This window comes from Brassica napus, chromosome A7 (genome assembly GCF_020379485.1).
Source record: "Brassica napus cultivar Da-Ae chromosome A7, Da-Ae, whole genome shotgun sequence".
NCBI classification, from domain to species: Eukaryota; Viridiplantae; Streptophyta; class Magnoliopsida; order Brassicales; family Brassicaceae; genus Brassica; species Brassica napus.
In genome coordinates, this window is record NC_063440.1 from 14,513,908 (window position 1) to 14,533,673 (window position 19,766).

The 19,766-nt window shown below is 31.5% G+C and overlaps 2 protein-coding genes across 2 annotated transcripts; one reads left to right on the forward strand and one right to left on the reverse strand.

The window, feature by feature from the left end:
* The first annotated feature begins 805 nt into the window (after positions 1–805).
* On the forward strand, positions 806–4,174 carry LOC106358459 (probable inactive receptor kinase At2g26730). Its single transcript, XM_013798263.3, has 2 exons — positions 806–2,441; positions 3,217–4,174. Exons 1-2 carry the CDS (start codon positions 1,127–1,129, stop codon positions 3,882–3,884), a joined length of 1,983 nt encoding a protein of 660 aa, XP_013653717.1. The 5' UTR covers positions 806–1,126; the 3' UTR covers positions 3,885–4,174.
* A 6,307-nt stretch (positions 4,175–10,481) lies between these two features.
* LOC106358458 (stomatal closure-related actin-binding protein 1) lies at positions 10,482–14,024 on the reverse strand. The gene is made up of 13 exons (XM_013798262.3): positions 13,779–14,024; positions 13,101–13,387; positions 12,860–12,988; positions 12,686–12,778; positions 12,473–12,613; positions 12,326–12,394; positions 12,158–12,241; positions 11,894–12,074; positions 11,687–11,803; positions 11,295–11,353; positions 11,068–11,202; positions 10,804–10,953; positions 10,482–10,722 (listed from the first exon to the last, which is right to left on the reverse strand). Exons 2-13 carry the CDS (start codon positions 13,380–13,382, stop codon positions 10,675–10,677), a joined length of 1,488 nt encoding a protein of 495 aa, XP_013653716.1. The 5' UTR covers positions 13,383–13,387; positions 13,779–14,024; the 3' UTR covers positions 10,482–10,674.
* Between the last annotated feature and the right edge of the window lie 5,742 nt (positions 14,025–19,766).

Sequence of the window (19,766 nt, forward strand, 5' to 3'; positions counted from 1 at the left end):
AATGTATACTTGGATCGCCACGTTTAATTGAATCTGTGAACAAATAAATTTCTTTTAAACCGGTTTGAATTTTTGTAACGGATAAAGAAATTTCATTCAAACCTAAACATTATCATTTTTAACACTAAAAATAAATGATATTAGTTATTATAGTAAATACAACTAATGAATTAGTTAGGAAGAATGAAGAGAATAATAAAATATTTTAAAATATGTAAATTATGTTTAATACTTGAGAAATTCTCTAGGATATCTATTTTTAAGTTTTTATCATAAAAATAACATTCAATAAAGAAAATGACCAAAATAAGTTTTACTAAATGGTAAAAATATGTTTTTACCCTAAGGTTAACTAATCTAGACTTAAAGTTTAGAGTTAAGGGGTGAGGTTTTAAGGATATGATTTCAAATTTAAAAAAATTAAAAAAAATTAAAAATTTTAAAATAAAAAGTGGTTATTTAGGTTATTTTTTTCTTGAGAACTATTTTTTGGGATAAAAACTTAAAAATGACTATTCGAAAGAATTGTCCTTAATACTTTGTAATAAATATTGTCGAATTAATTAAAAATACAATAAATGAAGTAGTTCAAATTAGGTAAAAAAATGAAAATTTCTAAAAATCATCTTAAAAATAGGCAAATAATATTTTGTAATTTAGTTTTAGTAGAATAAATGTTTTATTTTAATATTTTGTCTCAGTTTTAATAAAATAGATGTTTTGTTTTAATATTTTTTGTCCCTCGTGATAGTTTTGATTCCATTCTGCTTTCTTAAAAGACTTCACGATCCCACACCTCCACACACATACACATATTGACTCATACACTGATAGACTCTCTCTCTCTCTCTCTCTCTCTCTCTCTCTCTCTCTCTCTCTCTCTCTCTCTCTCTCTCTCTCTCCCTCTTTTCTCTCTCTTCAAGTTTTCGCTCTCTCCTTCACTCCATCTCTCTTGGCCGCTCCAATCCGAAAACAGATGGGTTCACGCCCGAAAACCGTTTCTGGTTTTCAGCAAACCCTTATTACCTACGAAACCCACTTCTTGTAAAACAGACAAAAGAAGAAACTCGCAAGATTCGTTTATTATCCCTATTTTTCTTTTTTGTTTTTCCTGAAAAATCCACCAATGGGAGCCATTTCATTGGTTTTAAGCTGTTTCGTCTCGATTCTGCTGTTGACCGAGCGAGTCAGCTCAGAGTCACCCGAGGAGAAACAAGCACTCCTCGCCTTCCTTCAACAGACCCCTCACGAGAATCGCCTCCAGTGGAACGCGTCAGACTCAGCTTGTACCTGGGTCGGAGTAGAATGCAACTCGGACCGGTCCTCCGTCTACTCTCTCCGGTTACCAGGCACCGGTTTAGTCGGTCAGATCCCATCCGGAACCTTAGGGAAACTAACCCAGCTCCGAGTCCTCAGTCTCCGGTCGAACCGGCTCTCCGGTCAGATCCCTCCAGACTTCAAAAACCTCACTCACCTCCGGAGCTTATATCTACAACACAACGGACTCTCCGGGGAGTTCCCGGCGAGTATCACGCAGCTAACCGGCTTGGTTCGTCTCGACATCTCTTCTAACAACTTAACCGGATCGATCCCTTTCGCAATCAACAACCTCACTCTCTTGACTGGTCTCTTCCTCGGAAACAACCGATTCTCCGGGAATCTCCCGAGCATAACCGTCGGTTTAACGGACTTCAACGTCTCCGTTAACAACCTTAACGGCTCGATTCCTTCTTCCTTGTCTAAATTCCCCGCCGCGTCGTTCGCGGGGAACGTGAATCTCTGCGGCGGTCCGTTGCGGCCGTGCAAATCCTTCTTCATATCTCCGTCGCCCTCTCCGGATGACGCTCCCTCTCCCTCGCGTCTCTCCGGGAAGAAATCGAAGCTCTCCACGGCGGCGATTATCGCGATCTCCTTCGCGAGCGCGTTGATTGGTCTTCTCCTTTTAGCTCTCGTCTTCTTCCTCTGCTTGAGGAAACGACGACGAGGAGGGAGCAGAACGAAACAGACGAAGCCTGCGGAGACGACAACGCGAAACGTCCCCCCCGAGGGGATTCCTCCGGCGGGGGGAGCTTCTTCGTCGTCTAAGGATGTTACTACGGGGACGTCGTCGGGGATGGGAGAGAGGAACAGGCTCGTTTTCACGGAGGGAGGAGTCTACAGTTTCGATTTGGAGGATTTGCTGAGAGCTTCGGCGGAGGTTTTGGGGAAAGGAAGCGTGGGGACGTCGTATAAGGCGGTGTTGGAGGAAGGCACGACGGTGGTTGTTAAGCGTTTGAAAGACGTGGCGGCGTCGAAGAAGGAGTTTGAATCGCAGATGGAGGTTGTTGGCAAAACTAAACATCCCAATGTTGTTCCGTTGAGAGCTTATTATTACTCCAAAGATGAGAAGCTTCTCGTCTTTGATTTCATGCCCAATGGAAGCCTCTCTGCTCTTCTTCACGGTTAGTTTGTGTCTTAACAACGTTCCTTGCTCTGCTTTTGTTTAATCCAATTTAAATTCATCCGTAATATGCATATTTTAGTAAATACATTGTGTGAATTTCTAACGAATTCTACCCAGATTGTGTTTTGTTTCTGTGAATTTTTACTGCATTGTAGTTAGATTGTGTGAATTTCTACTGAATTGTAACTACATTGTGTGTACGCTATGTGGATTTCTTGTTTGGTTTAGGTTTTTATTTTTTCTCCTTAAATTCATATAGTTATTATGGTCAAGAAATGGATACATAGTTGCAGCTGTTTGATGCTTAGATTGAAATAAAAGCTGAGTGAGTGATGATTGGATTGTGTTAATATTTTTCTAATGGATACCTTCTGACATGTTCTGTGTTTTATGCTTTGCTGTCAAGAAAAAAAAAACATTCTTATTTCTCTGTAGTAAAAAATTTCATAGTATTTTAATTGTTAGTGTGGCATATAGCTGTAGTTGTTCTGCAATTATTATTAAAAGAAAAAAAGGAAGCTGCCGACATTACATGCGTCTGTCTGGTAATTGTCATAATAATTCATAATTTTTGCTTCTCTCTCACTCTTTAAAGATGACATAGAATTCAAAAAGAGAAAGACTCTTTTCTTCCACATGGCCTCTTTATCATCATCATCATAGCTTCACTCTTTTCCTTGAAGTGAACTTTTGTCTAATTAGAGTAGTTTGAGATCACATTAACTGAAACTGCATTTTCAATATCTGCCTAACATGCTCTTTGTTGTGTTCAGGGAGCCGTGGATCGGGGCGAACTCCGTTAGACTGGGATAACCGTATGAGAATAGCAATAACTGCAGCGAGAGGTTTGGCCCATCTTCATGTTTCAGCCAAATTAGTACATGGAAACATCAAAGCCTCAAACATACTCCTACAACCAAACCAAGACACTTGCGTCTCTGACTATGGACTTAATCAACTGTTCAGTAACTCGACTCAACCAAACCGTTTGGCGGGTTATCATGCTCCCGAAGTTCTCGAGACACGGAAAGTAACTTTCAAATCAGATGTGTACAGTTTCGGGGTGTTGCTGCTTGAGCTCTTGACTGGTAAATCACCAAACCAGGCATCACTTGGCGAAGAAGGCATTGATCTACCTCGGTGGGTGCTTTCTGTGGTTAGAGAAGAATGGACCGCTGAAGTATTCGATGTTGAGCTGATGCGGTACCACAACATAGAGGAAGAGATGGTTCAGCTTCTTCAAATCGCAATGGCGTGTGTCTCTACGGTTCCTGATCAACGGCCGGTAATGCAGGAAGTGCTGAGAATGATTGAGGATGTGAACAGAAGTGAAACAACCGATGACGGGTTAAGACAATCGTCTGATGACCCGTCCAAAGGTTCAGAGGGTCAGACTCCTCCAGGGGAATCAAGGACGCCACCACGTTCGGTCACGCCTTAGTGTAGCTGAGAACAGCTTTAGTTTGTGTGTTCACTTTCTCCTCAAAAGGAGATAAAAGAAAAGTGTGTGAGGTCTTTGTTGGGTTACGGTAAAGCAAAAAGGCTGGACCAGTGTGGCATTTGAACCAAGTTCTTAAAAGATGGCATCTCCCATCTATTTTTTTCTTTCAAAAAAATACATTTCTGAGATATTCTAGTAGTTACTTTTCCTTTTTTTTTTGTTATTTGAAATTTTGAATATTGTGTTTACAGGTTTCAATCAAAATTCAATCTAAACAACGTTGCACTTTATCCGAATATAAGTTACATAACACTACGAATTAGAGCTTTTTCAAAGCTCACTCTATATTTGTAGACCAATAAAAATTGAAACTTTAATCTTCAGTTTAGTTTTATAATTTTATTTGTGTTCAGGATCATTACTTTAATGTAGTCTCCATTATCGTTTATATATAATCATATCACTTAAGAAAAAATGATAATTTGGAAATTGTACTTTAAACATATATGTATACTATATATAAAAAGTGTGAATTAAAGTGTACATATATTGAGTGTTGCTGAAATTTCAATCATAGTTGTGAACAAGAAGTAAAGCACAATGAAACCAGGAAGCTATTACTACTAATCAATTATCGTCGTAGAACTAGAAAGCAAGAGATCCCAATTATGATGAAAAATTATATCCAGTTCAACACATCTCATATCTATAATATTATTTATCTTATTTGAGAAATCAGTCATGTCAAGCTAGTTTTTAAGGTGGTTATTTTTATTTTATTTTTTTTGATGAAATGTTAAATTTATTGATCAATTTTGAAAAAGATATTATGTACATCTATAAGGCTATTACTAACTGAAACCTTGTTAAAGAATCAACAAATTTGGAAGACGTATGAAAAAGTTATAGATCACTCCTTTCCAAGAGTTCCAAGTCCGTAGGTCACTCGTGGTGCGAATGGGCTTCAAACCATCTGCACATAATTCCTTTCAGCTTCGGCTTGAGAAAATAATGGGTAGATGATAACCTGTTCCGGACTGCCTTATCAATCAGCTTTGCTAGTTGCTCTACAGACTTCGCTCGGTTACTATGTTTTCTATCATTTCGTTCTATCCAGATGAAGTAAACGGAAACCTGAAAGACAAGTCGCAGGAGTATGAACGTGAGCCGGTCATACGTTCCATTCTGCAGACGCTCAAGCGTGGTGCCCCACTCCGGGTCGGGATCGATACCAAACAGATTACCAACAACCTTCAGCCAGAGAGTAAAAGTAAATGGGCAAGCAAAGAAGAGGTGGTCTCGCGTCTCGTCTGGCTCACCACAGTAAAGACATCTTTGCGGTTGACCCCATTGGCTTGTACGGTGGCCTGTCGATAGTCTATCACGAATTGCAAGCCAGGTGATGAAAGCATATCTCGTAACTCCTTGTGAGAACCATACTATCTTGCTCCACTGAACTCTACTTCTCGAACTTCTGATTTGGTGCCAAGTTTCAGACGCACTGAACTTATTGCCAAACTCATCATCTCTACGCTTCCAAGTTTAAGGTGGTTATTTATACGGATCTTTTAATGAATTAAAAATATTTGATCTAATTATTAAAAATATTTATTTTATGTCATTTAGTAACTTCTCTTAAATAAAATTTTAATTTAATTTTAATTTTTTACAAATAATAAATATAATAAAAAGGTAACATTTAGAAAAAATATATTTTCTATAATATGATTTCATGAAGAATGAAATTTCACAAAAATAATCTTGTCATTAAGAAAGTAAATAATATTTTTAAAACATAATATTAAACAACATAATATATATTTTCAAAGTAATAATCATATGTTCTTTATATCTATCTATTTTCATAGACGGTTACAAAAACAAATTAATATAATAAACTGAGATGTTGACTGATTTTAAATAAAATTCTTCTTAAACTGATTTTAAACAAGATAACATATATTAAAAAAGAAACTAAAAATACCCTTTACCATAAGTATATTTTGATCAGTTTACTGCAAAAGTATATTTTTAAATAGCATGACTCTAGATATTTTCAATGAACTAAGAATACTATACTTTCCCACTATTAAAAATATTTTTTCTTAATATTTTCTTCTTCTTAAGTTTAGTTTTATTTATATATATACAATCCAATATATCCATAATAAAAGAACCTATGCAATCTACATTCTTATGTGTAAGGCAAAAATTACTTACAGTTATAAAATATTTTAGTTATTGTAAATATCGATATGCATTCATGAGCTTTCAAAAAAATATTAGTATTTTTCTTTAAAAAACTTTTTACTGATCATTGGTTTATTTTATTAATATTTTGGAAAATCAAAATATATCAAATTATTAAAAATATTATAGAAATATACTTACATATTTAAGATGAAGAACTGAACTAAAAGTGATTAATAAAACTAATCCGATTTGGCTTTAGTAGGAATCAAAACAATTATATTTCAATTTGAAAGAATATAGGTAACTCAACATTCCCACAAAACGAATAGTTAGACTAATCGAATTGCTTATATCCAAAATCAAAGATCTAACTAAAATAACAACATATCTTCATGGTAATATTTTCTTTACTTTTATACATATACATTATGGGATGCCTTAAAACATATTACTAAATAAAAATAAATTATTAGCCGATTTTCAAATTTAGTTCTTTTGTAAAATTTATATATATGTATGTGATTTTAAAATATTATCATTATATTTATTTATGTAATTTTGAATCAATCAACCCTTTAATTTATTTTTCTATTTGATTTTCAAAAACAAAAAGTATATATATATATATATATATATTAAGTTATACATAACCTTAATAAAATTTATTTACATATCTAATACAACAACCAACCTAAATTCAATTGACAAAATTAATCAAATTTTTAAGGAGGAATTTGCCAAATGAATTAGGACTTGAATTTGAATGCAAAGCTATACCTACCTCAAATCAATCAAATGCAAAAGTAGTAGTAAAATTACAATTATCTCTCTTTATGACAAAAGAAACTTGTAAACATTTTACGATAATAGTCTTTGGAAGTCTTCTCTAACAATGAGGTCATCTCTAAACAATGGGAGAAGACTTCTTACTATTAAAAACCAAAATCTAAAAACAAAAACCAAAAATTAGAAATCAAAATCACTATTCGTATTTTTTCCAAAAACTAAAATCTACTACCAAATCAAAAACCAAAAATTAATTAAAAACCAAAATCTAAAAACTAAAAAACAAAAAAAAAACTAAAATCTAAAAACCATCTAAACAATCATCACCTTAACATTCTTAAAATAGATTAGGGAATTCCTAGGATCTACTTTTTGCAGATGGTAGCTTATTTTCTATAAAGAAAATACAAAAGAAAGTTTGGTTATCTTAATTTTCGAAAAATATGAAAATGTGTCGGGACAACAAATAAATTTTAGAAAATCGGCTATACAATTAGGCTATAAGGTATAGAATCTCCTAAACTATATTTGCGAAGTGATTTTGCCACATGTCCTTTGTATAATCAATTTCACAAAACAAATATGACATGTCTTATAGTTTAATATGACATGGACAATTTTATTTAATGTTAATTTATATTTTTGGTAAACTTTTAAAAATATGGTAATAACTCATATATTACATTTAATGTCAATTTATATTTTTGGAAATTATTTTAGAATATGGGAATAACTCATAAATCATCATTAAAATAGATATATTCAAATATGGCATTATAAATTTCGAAATATAATTTAATTATATATTTTTAAATTATACAATTTTATTACTAAAATTTTCAAAAATGTATAATTTTTTTTTAGAGAACTATAAAAATTTAATCGTAAAATCATTATTTTCTTATATATCTACAAATTTTATAAATATTGTTTAATTTTAATTTTTAGTAATTATGCAACTTTTACAAATTTATTTAATATATTTAATTAAAATAAATAGAAAAATCTATCTAAGATTATAGTTTCAAATATATACATGCATATTCTTAAATATAATTTTATGTTTAACTAAATCAGATTTATATTAAAATATTGATGCGAAAAAAAAGTTTGCAATATTAATAAAATTTTATTTTAAAGTATAATTTATATTTATCTGTTAAAAAATATTTTAAACTTTTTTACTGCATATAGTGCAGGAAGACACCTAGTACACATTAGTGTAAATGCAACAATTGCTCGGAATAATTATGATCGGGGAATAAGAGCCTATTTGGATATTCCGGAAAGTTTTGATGGGTTAAAGACCCAAATATTTGGGTTTCTCAGTGAACGTATTAATCATAAAGTCAGTATGGACAGTAAAATTATTTACAAAAGGTAGAAAGTAAGTAATTATAAAATGAGAAATTAGGGGACATGTACATAGCAGAAAAAATATTAAGTTATACACATAAGAAGTTAATGGCTATGATATTCTTTGTATAATATGTATAAAGACAAAAAAAAATACCCTTCATACATGTTTCATTCTCACTCTCACTTCCATTGTTAATTTCATTGTTCTAAATTTATTGCTTTATTTCAAAAATTTATAATAATCATTGTTATCTTTTTTTTTACTCCATGATCATTTACAAGTTTTATGAAATTCTTGTAAAAAGAGTACTTCGTACGCCGTATAATCACATTGTCTGATCATTTTTCTTCACATCTTTGTTTGAGTTTAGTGTTTTGATACTTTTCGATATACTTGAACTAAGAAGCAGAGAATGCGTAGAACTGTTAGAGAAGATGAACAGTGTACACTGTGTTGTACTATTCTATTTGAGAGACATAGAATAGAAATGGTTTCTTTAATGTGTAAGAGAATATAATTTGATAATGAATTTTTTTATCAGATGATTCTTCAGTATGTGGCTTTTTGTGTCTTTCTTTCTTTCCTCATTTTTTTTGTTCCATCCTCTTCATTTTCAACTCTCCCTTTTCCTTTTACTTTTTTTTTATCTTCTTCTTCTTCCTCCTCTTCCATCATCATCAGTTACTACAAAAGACCTCACATGTAGCATCGCCACGTTCAGTTGTTTCATCACCACCACCGTCTTCTCCTTCTCCACCATCGCCACTCGTAGTTTCCTCACCTCTCCCACCATGTCCTCTTCTCCTCTTCCACTTTTTGATTCTTAACATTCACCTTACACATTCAAATTTAGTATTTTTTGGTTTATTATATTTGAAAAAGTAGAATAGAACTGTCGTTTTACGATCTCTATTTTCGAGTTTAAGAAAAATACTCAAAAACTTCTATATATATATATATATATATGTATAAGACTGTAACTTTCTCTCTCTTTGTGTTTCATCTTTTTTCTTCTCTTCATCTTCTTTTTCATCTTTCTTCTCTTTCTCTTTCTCTTAATTTTCCTCCTCATGATGTACTATTGGTGTAAATCTATTGTTCATTAATATCTATTTAATATATATATAATAGTTTAGTATAACCTTCACAAGCTGTCACACTAACTTTGACTCCTAAGTAATTAGGTATTATGGACATACACATAAATGAAAAGCTTATGTGTTTGTGTCGAGTATTCCATACTATATCATAATCATGTATATCATTGTCACGTAATGGATGAAACTCAACTTCGTAACCAAATTAATCATTTGTATGACTATACTATATGGTATGTAGTATAGTATGCATCTTTAGTTTTAGAGTGTCAATATCACGCGCACGCGCCTTAAAAGAGAGTTTGATCATGTTTGTGCATAAATTATCTCATCCACTGCTTTTAACTATAGCATAGCTATATTCTTAATTATTTCAGCTCTTATGAATTTAGAGCAAAATCACCCTTATAAAATTAGTCGCATCAGTACTATTGCGAGGAAGGAAGTGGTTGTTGTTATCATCAGCCCTGAGGAAAATGACAAACCTTGCAAACCACATGTTACCAAATGAGGAGGTTCCAAGATTTTCACAGCAACCCTACGAGCTCGAAGCAACGTATTAATCATAATAATGGGTTTCAAATGGTCTTGCTCTGCTCTCCAATGACGCTATCTAACTCACTATTGTCACAATTCCCAAGATGAGATGGAAACCTCGCGCAACTCAGTTTTGTTAGTCAAAAGATGATATGATCTCTAGTGTTGGCACGAGGATTCTTGGAAGAGAATTGGATTTCAATCTTAAGGAAAAAAAGATGTATTATTCCGATGGACTTATTCTTGGTAATCTTTTAGTATCTAACCCGAGCTTAGACCTAACATATTTGAATGTTGAGGTCAAGCAATTGTCGCACTAAACAAGTGTTTTTGTAAGATATGAATCAAATGTAGAATCAGTGACTTCTGTTTGAACCATTGAATGTCTGCTGTCCTGTCTCCTCAATTCCAGCACCTCCCAACCGATTAAATGGCTGGAAGATTAGTTTATTTCATAAAAATACCAGTATAAGCTCTTTCACTTGTTTCGTTAACTGTTCTCTCACGACATGTCAATGAATCTTTACTAATTTTTTTGTTTCTTTTATTATTAGCTCTCTCATAAACCAATTTCTGGTGTTCTAAAAGCATTTTGTCATGTAAATTAAAATTTAACATCCTTAGTAAGAAAAAAACCACATCCGTTAAATGCTCCTCAATTGTAAGATACTCCAACAAAACAAACCACATCCGTTACATATAGATTCAACATCTCACTGATTCCTTCTTTTTTTACACACAAAACAGACAACAAACTGCAATTCAAACAAATGGCTAAACCCCCCTATTATATATAAACTACAAAAACATAAACTTCTCAGTTAGGACTCGTCTCTGTTCTGTCCTCTGGGCCAGCAAGCGTCACCTGCAAAACACATCCATTTTCAAAACTCAGAATCAAAACAAACACCCCAGCTACTGAAGCAAATAATTTCTTGTTACTCACATTGCAATCACAAGCGAATCTGCGTGCAAGCATGATGGCAGCGTTTCTTTCTCTCTCAGATTCAAAAGCTACCACAAAGGACACTCCTTTCTTTGCCTGCCAATACACTGCCTGAGCCGCCGCGTTCCCACCTCCTCTCACTCCACATAGCTATTATACTCAATCATATGATACAACAACCATTAAGGTAAGATGATTGATGACAACAATCCTTAAGGGGGCAACAACAACAAAAAAAACGAAATGAGCATATCACTAACTAACCTGCATAGCACTAGAGTAATACTCTTTAGCAATCACAGTCTTTCCCTTGCAGAGTTTTATCCTCATTTTACCAACGTGAAACAAGTGGATAGATTCTGATGTATGGTCTTCCCCACTCATTTGCGTCACTACTACCTGTTGATTTGATTACAACCAAGAGGAATGGCTTTTCAAAGCTGCTGCTAGTACATATATATATATGTCATTAGCGTGAAAGAAAGCTTTACATTGAAATCAACATCGTGTTTTCGTACTAATGCCTCCACATAGCTACCCAGTCCAGCAGCTGTACCGAATTTATAAAAAAAAACTTATTTATTCACTGATTTTTTGCCATTACCAAACTTTTTCACGTATAAACTAATGAAGTTATAATAGCAAGGGCCTGTCCTGAGCAAAGTCGAACGAAAAATTAGCCTTAGGTCCCCAATTTTTTTTAAAAAAATTACACATAAACCTCCAAAAAAAAATTTTAAGCCTCCAAATTTGTAAAAAATAAATATTTAATTGAAATCTTTAATAAATCGCCTATTGCCCCCATAAATCTCAGGACCCTCCTGATAACAGCTACTAAGCAACACAACCTACAAGAAGAAAACAAAATAAACAATGAATGAACCTGGATCGATCTTTCCCACGGTGGATAATGAAAGCGTGTGGCCATTGTAAATGATATCAGCATGCAAGGCTCGTCCAACGTCAAAAGGCTCAGGAGCGTAAACTGATTTTGTGGCACCTGAATAAATAATACACAATATATGCATTAAATATATTTTTCAGTTCGAAAAAGAAAGAAGAAACAAATAGGGGGAAAGGTGAGGGGGACCTGATATAAGCTCCTTCTTGCTGTCATCAGAAGATGAACGGTACCACTGGATCGTACATTTCGAAAGATCAGGAGCTTCATCAGAGCAAGGTCTGACCCGCAAAGAAGAACCTAGAGCTTCATTGCCATCTATTTCGTATAAAAGTGATATATTTTCCTCGCTCTTTCTGCACATTGCAAGCTGAAAATATATATAGGCAAAGTGTGGGGTCAGATCTTTCTCAACAGAGAGTTACAAAATGTGTTCAAAGGATCTCAACGAACCTTCTTTTTAAGTTGAAGAAAATGTTTGGATTTCTCTGCAAGCTGATTCCTCAGTGCTCGAAGCTCATATTCCATATCCATTACCTAAAAACCAATGCAACACATGATATTTTTTTACTTATCCAAAAACTTCAAATTAAAGCAACAACCCTTTCATCTAGTACCCACCTTGCTTGGCTGATGCAGCATTTTAATCCGCCTAGCTTCTTGAACCTCTTTCATTAAATCTTCCATGTCCTGTGATATATACAACATTAATCAATACTAAGCTTATATACTTTACATAAATGAACACTATAATAAGCATATATGTACCTGCTTGCCAGAGGCTCGAGACATCTGTTCATGTTCTCGCAGAGCTTCTTCCACTCTTTGTACAGCTGCTCTTGCACTTTCAATCTCAGCACGCGCAAAAGCTCTTTCCTCGTCCACTATTTTCTTAGCATCCTCTGAGGCCTAAGTAGACAATGTTGCAACTAATCAGTAAGAACATGTTTTTCTATTGCGAGGGTGACCATATTTTTCTACCTGCTTCAAAAAAGAGGCCAGCTTCTTCACTTCGGCTTTTTCTATGAACAGCTCTCCTTCACGCTGAGTCAACTGAACAGCTAGAGCTTCCACCTAGCAGGAGCCCACAATGTTCAAAACATACACATTCATGATGATGGCTGAAAGGAACAGATTGACTAATAAAAGACTAACCATGGCAATGGCTTCCTCAACGTCATCCTTATTTCTACCGGCAACACGTCCTCTCAGAGACTCCAATGCATCTCTAAGTTTCTTTAAAAGAACATGTTTCTCCAAGGATGTTGCTTCTTTCAGTTTTGCCTGCACACCAAAATTAGTTTTAGTCCTAAGCTACTACTTAAGACTTGGCCTTTTTGGGCTCATAACAAATTAGTTTTAAAGATAGGGTGTTTTAGGAGATATAGTAAGACACCTCCTCGGAGAGCTTAGCAGCAGCAGCCAAGCCTTTCTCGAATTTATTGGCGAGGTCGCGAACAGACATACGCTTTTGCTGGTCCATGAGCTGCGCTGTCTCACGGGCAACAACCTCTTTCATCGACAACACTTTAGGGTCATCTTTGGCATCAAAGATCTGGTCATTAGCCCCAATCCTATAATTTGGGAATCTACTTGATGCGAATCTCACATCTGCTGATACTGCTGGAACCACTTCTTTGTGTAATGAATCCCTGAAATCTCGTGTAACCCTTGTCATTGTTCCTGTAATAATATATATATATCAACATAATGGGAAAAAAATGAGAAATGTAAATTAAAAAAAAAAAAGACAGAAGTCTAAAACAGATCTGTCCGAGAACATCCCACAAATTTCAAATTGCAACAAAGAAACTCAATGCATTCCACACATTAAAGCAAATTTAGATAAAGTCAAAACCCTAATTAATTATAACCAAAAAAATTGTTAGCAAGCAACTACTATACATACCAATTTAGAAACTAAATTCAATGAATTTTGAGTAAAATTTTAGGAAAATGAAAATCGAAAATCGGAAACACGAAACACTTCTTGGAGAAACATAATATTAATCGGAGAACAATGTTGTCGGTAACAAATCTGAGAACAAGACAGCGATGACTAAAAGCTCCTTACCGGAGTTGGATTGTTGGATTAAACTAACGGTTGTGTTGGAATCGAGTGTGAGAAGGTTGTCTTGCCGGAAGAAGATAGAAGAAGAAGAAGATTGGATGAAGAAGAAAAAGTGAGAAGTTTGATAGAGTCGTAAGCATTAGCTTTACTGAAAAGCAAAGACCATGAGAAAATTTTTGTGGCTTTGGTGGAAAATAATGTGTTTTTATTTTTATTTTTAAGAAGAAAAATAAAAATCTGTTCAGACAATAATACAGTTGTTTCGAATTTTTGAGTTTTTCAACACGGGTGGTTGATGCGTGTCTCTGTAGCTGTCACGGGTTCTGTTTCCGTGTTTAACTGCCACGAAAGTTACATTATTTAGTCTAAACCATTTTAATTTAGAGGAAATTAGTCAAAACTATGACAATAGAGATGGGATTTGGTGAAATCAATACCATTAAAAGAGGATCATTCTCCCTTTAATGAAAATTTCAATTTTCTCAAAAATACCCTTATTTTTACAAGGTATTAATAAAATTCATTAATGGCATTTAAGTCTTTTAGTTTTGGGCCTACATATAGACCTAAATGGATCTATAAATAATGGACTTATATATATTTAAAAGATATATTAACTTTAAATTTAATATAAGTATAGATATATTATGAATTATAAATAAATTAAAAAACATGAAAATATTATTTTCTTAAATATACATATCAATATTCAAAACAGATCATTTGAATATTATACATTTTTTCAATACAAACCAAAATCCTATATCCTACACCATATAGCATATACATATTTGAATATCATTTTTCCATTTATAATGTCATTTTATACATAATATTGATATGACAATTACGAGTGTTCAAGAATATTTTAAAAACTATCTTAAAATTAATTTTTAAATCTAAAATAAAAACACAAACTTATAATAGGTTATTAATAACGAAAATAAACTAATATTGTCATATCAATAAGATTTTTGTATTATCAATTTTTATTTGGATAACATAATAAAATTTTATCAAATTCTAAGGAATCACTAATTTATGTAATATTAATAAATATATGAGTAATTTAATCAATTTAAAAAAAATACTATTAGATATTTTGTAATCGGATCAATGGTATCAGATTACAGGTTAATAGTGAGTTTTTGGGTTTTTACCTGGTTATATCAGATTTTTATTTAACGAATTTTTCATTAAATCTGAACCGGATTATATACAATGTATTGGGTCTATAGGTTCAACCATGAATCTAGGTCAGATATGAAAACAAATTTTAAAACTCAAACATTATTATAGAAGAACTACCATATTTCGAACAAATACCATATTTTGAAGAAAAAAAATGATAAAAATCTAAAAACTCAATTGTTAAATAATTGTAATTTGCAAATCAGTTTTCGATTAATAAATGAAAAACAAACAAACCCGCGCTTTCTAAGCGCAGGTCAAAATCTAGTTATAGTATTAAATTAATATTTTATTTGATATAAAAGTAATTTCGCAGGTTGGAAGGCTTTAGAGCATAACGAAGATTTCTTGTTTTCGAATTTTTGTTTTTTGTTTTTTGTTTCTGAATCGCGTACTTTGTCTTGTCTGGAGGTTCGAAAAAAAAAAAGAAATTCGATTGACCATGAAAATATCTATAATTCATTACATAACCAATTTACCTAACATTCTTATACACTGCGTTAAATTTATATAATAATATTGTATGGTCTCTTCCTGCAACCAACCGGTGAAACCTGAAAAAAAAATATATATATATATATATATATATTATCTATTATCTGTAAAAAGTAAATTGTGGCTTACTTCCCTTCACATCAATTCTTTTAACTTTCTTTGTCGTCGTCAGCCTTGTCCGAACGTATTCGCTTTCTCAAAGTGCGTTGCAAAAGGGATATCGTGTCCATTTCTGAAATCGATTGCGAGAAGACGTCGTTACAGTCTAATCGGCGAGAAGGAGCAACCCGAGCCTCGTCTCCTTCACATCGGCGATTCGTCTAAGATCTGTTGCGATACTGTAAGTTCTCGGTTGTGTGCATTTGATTCTATTATTGTGATGATCTTTTTTCCTATTTCGGATATAGTTGCCCAAGTCTAATCGAAGTTGTTAAATTTAACCCATCGTTTACGTTGCATGGTAGAGTTTAGTGATTAGTGTTTAGGCTTTATTATTTGAATGTGGGGGTCGAGGTTAAAGTCAACATAAACTTCTTTCATGCAATCATAGTTATTTCATAATTTCACCAATATGTATTATACTCTTTATTTTGTTCCACTCCATTTGGATTTAGATTTTACATTTGCATTTAGGATTTATATTTTGGTTTATGGTTTAGTGATTAGAGTTTAGATTTACTATTTTGGATTAAAGGTGGATTGGGATACAGTTTATTATTTAGGGGTTAGGATGAGGTTGGTGTCCTATTCTATTTTGTTGATATAGAATAGAATACTCCAAAATTTTTAAATCATGTGCTAATGCATTCTTGGACATGACATCTGTAAGTAAATGAAATAACCTATTTTTGCTATGGGTTTTAATTTTACATCACTCGTTTTACTGCATACAACAAAAGTACATTTGGTAACTGTCCCTTTTGACGTGACTTCCTCTTCTTCTTTTAAATGGAGTAACCGTTAAAACATTTTTTGCCATATGTTCCATCGCTTACGTATCTGCTCCCCAAACCGGCAATGTCATCACCTATCAGACATTAACTGGAAATATGTTAAATGAAAAGCTAAAATCGGCTGAAATATGGTGTAAAAGTCTGACATTACATTATGTCAAAATCAGTGTTACTTACCTAATTTACACATGATATATGGCTATTCAATAAATAAGCCCATAAAAAATTATTAGATTTTTTTTATGGACAAAAAAAAAATCAGTCTAAAAGTTGTACTTCTATTACTAAAAACCCAAGAAAACACTATATTTGATTTTACTAATTGTATTTGTTCTTGTTTTCGTAGTATCAAAAAGAAATTGACATTGGAACGATTAGTTTGGCTTTATCTTTATTTATTTTTAAGTCACTAAACTTTATTAATCATGATATAACTTGATTTTTAAAAGTTAAATCTATATCAAATTTTTATTAATTTGTACCAGTCATGCTTTAACTTTATTTTTAAAACTACATAAGAAAAATAAATCAAACTTTGTTTATGTATTCTAGGCAAAAAAATAAACTTCATCTTTTATATAGGTTGTAGAATATGTAAAGTGAAAACATATTTATAATATCAAATAAATTAGATAATCATAATAAAAACATATATAAATATTTTAATTAATTTTGGGTACTTTTTAATTATTAAAAATATTTGAAATAGCATAAATATTATTTACATATCATATTTTAAATAACCGTAAACTTTAATAATTAATTAAAAATATTAATATATATTATTAAAAATAATTATTTTATATATACATCACATATTTTATTTGAAAAAATCTACCATCCTTAACTTACAAATACAACAAATTTTACTATAGCAAAAATCTTTGCAAGAAAAGTATATAATAACAACTTTACAACTACAATCAACTTATCTACAATTAAATTTTTACATCTACAGTCAAACTAATCATCACTATAATTTTACTTACAGTCAAACTAATCATCACCATAATTTTACTTTTAACATGTTGGACTAGAAAAAAGGAATAAATACAACTATGTGATATTGACTACTAGAGCTTAATTCGTGCATCTGCGTGAACATTTATTTTTATTTTTTAATAAATAAATATTTATTTTTATAATTGATGATATATATTTTATATTAATTTATAATTTATTTAAATATTATATAAATGATTCTTTTAAAGTATGTTTGTTTTATGGTTGTTTAATTGGATAAAAAAATAATCAATACTAAAAGTTAGGACTATGTAGTTTATTAGTGATATTGAAGTATTATTAATTAGTTGTTTTAGTTTATGATCAATTTAGAAAATGGTTTATTAAATTAGGAAAAGATAAAAAAAAACTTAAAATTAGATTTATTAATTACTTCAATAGCACTACCTTGTAAATAAGTTGTAAGTGTTATGGTTAATTCTTAGTTCCACTCTTCTTTAAAAAGATAGATAAGTGAGCACGACTAATATGAGGTCACCATGAGTCACTTGGACCTGAGAGGTAATTTTGAACTCTTGGAAAACAAGTCAACTAGATGAATTCAGCTAGGGAAAACAACAACACTCCCACGAGCGACACATGAATCCTCTTAAGCTATCTACAATGTTTGAAATTATTCAACATCTTAATCTATATTTTTAACATTTCACATCATCTTTTATTTCTTCCACCTATTAATTCAGTATTCATTTAACTTTTATTTTTAATAATTTTACTTAACAAAATTTAACACTATACCCACCATTTTTATCTCATATTTTTCCTCTTCTATAATTGTATTTTATTAGCTTAAAAATGCAAATATATTTAAAAACAATAACAAATTAAAATTAAATGTTGACAAAAATATAAATTTAAATTAATTCAAATTTTTAAAACAAAAAATATTTTTGATCAACTTGAAATAGTATTTTCTTAAAAATAATGATAATGTTGTAATAAAAAATTGATTTTTCCTATATCTAAATTAAATAAACCAAATCTGTATTTATAAACCACTTTTTCATAAGAAATATTATTTGATACAAATAATTGATCTCAAGTAATTAGGGTGTACTTTTTTTTTACAAAATTCCATCAACTAGTGTTATTGTTGCATTGTTGCACATGTGGCAATACAATCTTAAAAACAAAATTGTTCAGTTTCGATCAGTTTCTTGAGTGTGGTTTAAAGTGGAGAAAATCAACATAGTAGGTTTCATATCAGGCTATTTACAATGAGGCTGTTGAAATTGTTTTTCAACTGTTTAATTGGTGCAATGAAGTGCTAAATAAATAGTTGAAAGTGATGTAGATTAAACTGAGTTAAATTTATTCAACTAGTTGAATCTAAGAGAGATGAAAGAGACAATAGCAAATGTTGGTTTATCATTGGCTGTTGATATATTTGTTATTTTCTTCTTTTTTTTCACCCTTATTATTTGTGGCTAATTTTTATATAGTAAATAATTTTATTTTTAATCTAATGTTATATCAAAATTTATCATTTTGATACTTTATAAATAGACAATTGTTTTATTTGATTTGGATACAAATTAAAAAGAACTTTAATATAACTATTAATTAGTTTTTAATAAATTTAAACTTGATTTTTAAAAATAATGAAATAAAATGATTCACTTGAATTTTACTCATTTTTTGTTAACAAAAATCAATAACATAACATAAAATAGTAAATTAGGGTGTTGAAACAAAACCATTGCATGACACAAAAGTAAAATCTGTGTTGAATTATTATGTGAAAGAAAAAGAAATGATGTGTAATGGTAAAAAATAAAATTTAGGATGTTGAATATACAAACCATTGTATATGGTGCACTTTCAACATGTTGAATAAATTCAACAAAAAAAGTAATCTACATCAAATTTTTGGATTTTAACAAGCTCATTGCATCTGTTAAACTGTTGAAAGTTTTATTCAATAGGTCCATTGTATATGGTCTTAGAAATTCATTTTTGAAAAATATAGATAGGTACACCAAACATGTGTAGCAATCAAAGTACACAGAGTAACACAACTCAAAGTGTGGAGAACCTGTTTATTTGAGGATAAAATTTTGGCTGATTTTTCAGTTCAAATTAATGAAGAAACTTTTTCCAGTTCAAAATAATTGAGGGGTTTTAGCAATAACCCTTTTTTAAAGATTATGTTAAGTTGGGATTAACTTGAGTAAATATGTAAAAGGAGATAGGTTTGGAACTTTTATTCAGTTTTTCTATTGGTGGAACTTTGGCCGAAAAATATCAAAAATAATAGTCAGTAATGAGTAATTACATGTATCTCTCCGATCCTTGGGGCTATGTTTCTAGAGGGTTAGAACCTGCTATC

Excerpts from the sequence above, each read along its gene's own strand:
- LOC106358459 (XM_013798263.3), top strand. The coding sequence starts at position 1,127 with ATGGGAGCCATTTCATTGGTTTTAAGCTGTTTCGTCTCGATTCTGCTG. Across the intron at positions 2,442-3,216 it reads CCTCTCTGCTCTTCTTCACG|GGAGCCGTGGATCGGGGCGA; the intron begins GTTAGTTTGTGT and ends TGTTGTGTTCAG.
- LOC106358458 (XM_013798262.3), bottom strand. The coding sequence starts at position 13,382 with ATGACAAGGGTTACACGAGATTTCAGGGATTCATTACACAAAGAAGTG. Across the intron at positions 12,242-12,325 it reads TGCTGCATCAGCCAAGCAAG|GTAATGGATATGGAATATGA; the intron begins GTGGGTACTAGA and ends ATTGGTTTTTAG. Across the intron at positions 12,075-12,157 it reads TTCTTCAACTTAAAAAGAAG|CTTGCAATGTGCAGAAAGAG; the intron begins GTTCGTTGAGAT and ends ATATATTTTCAG.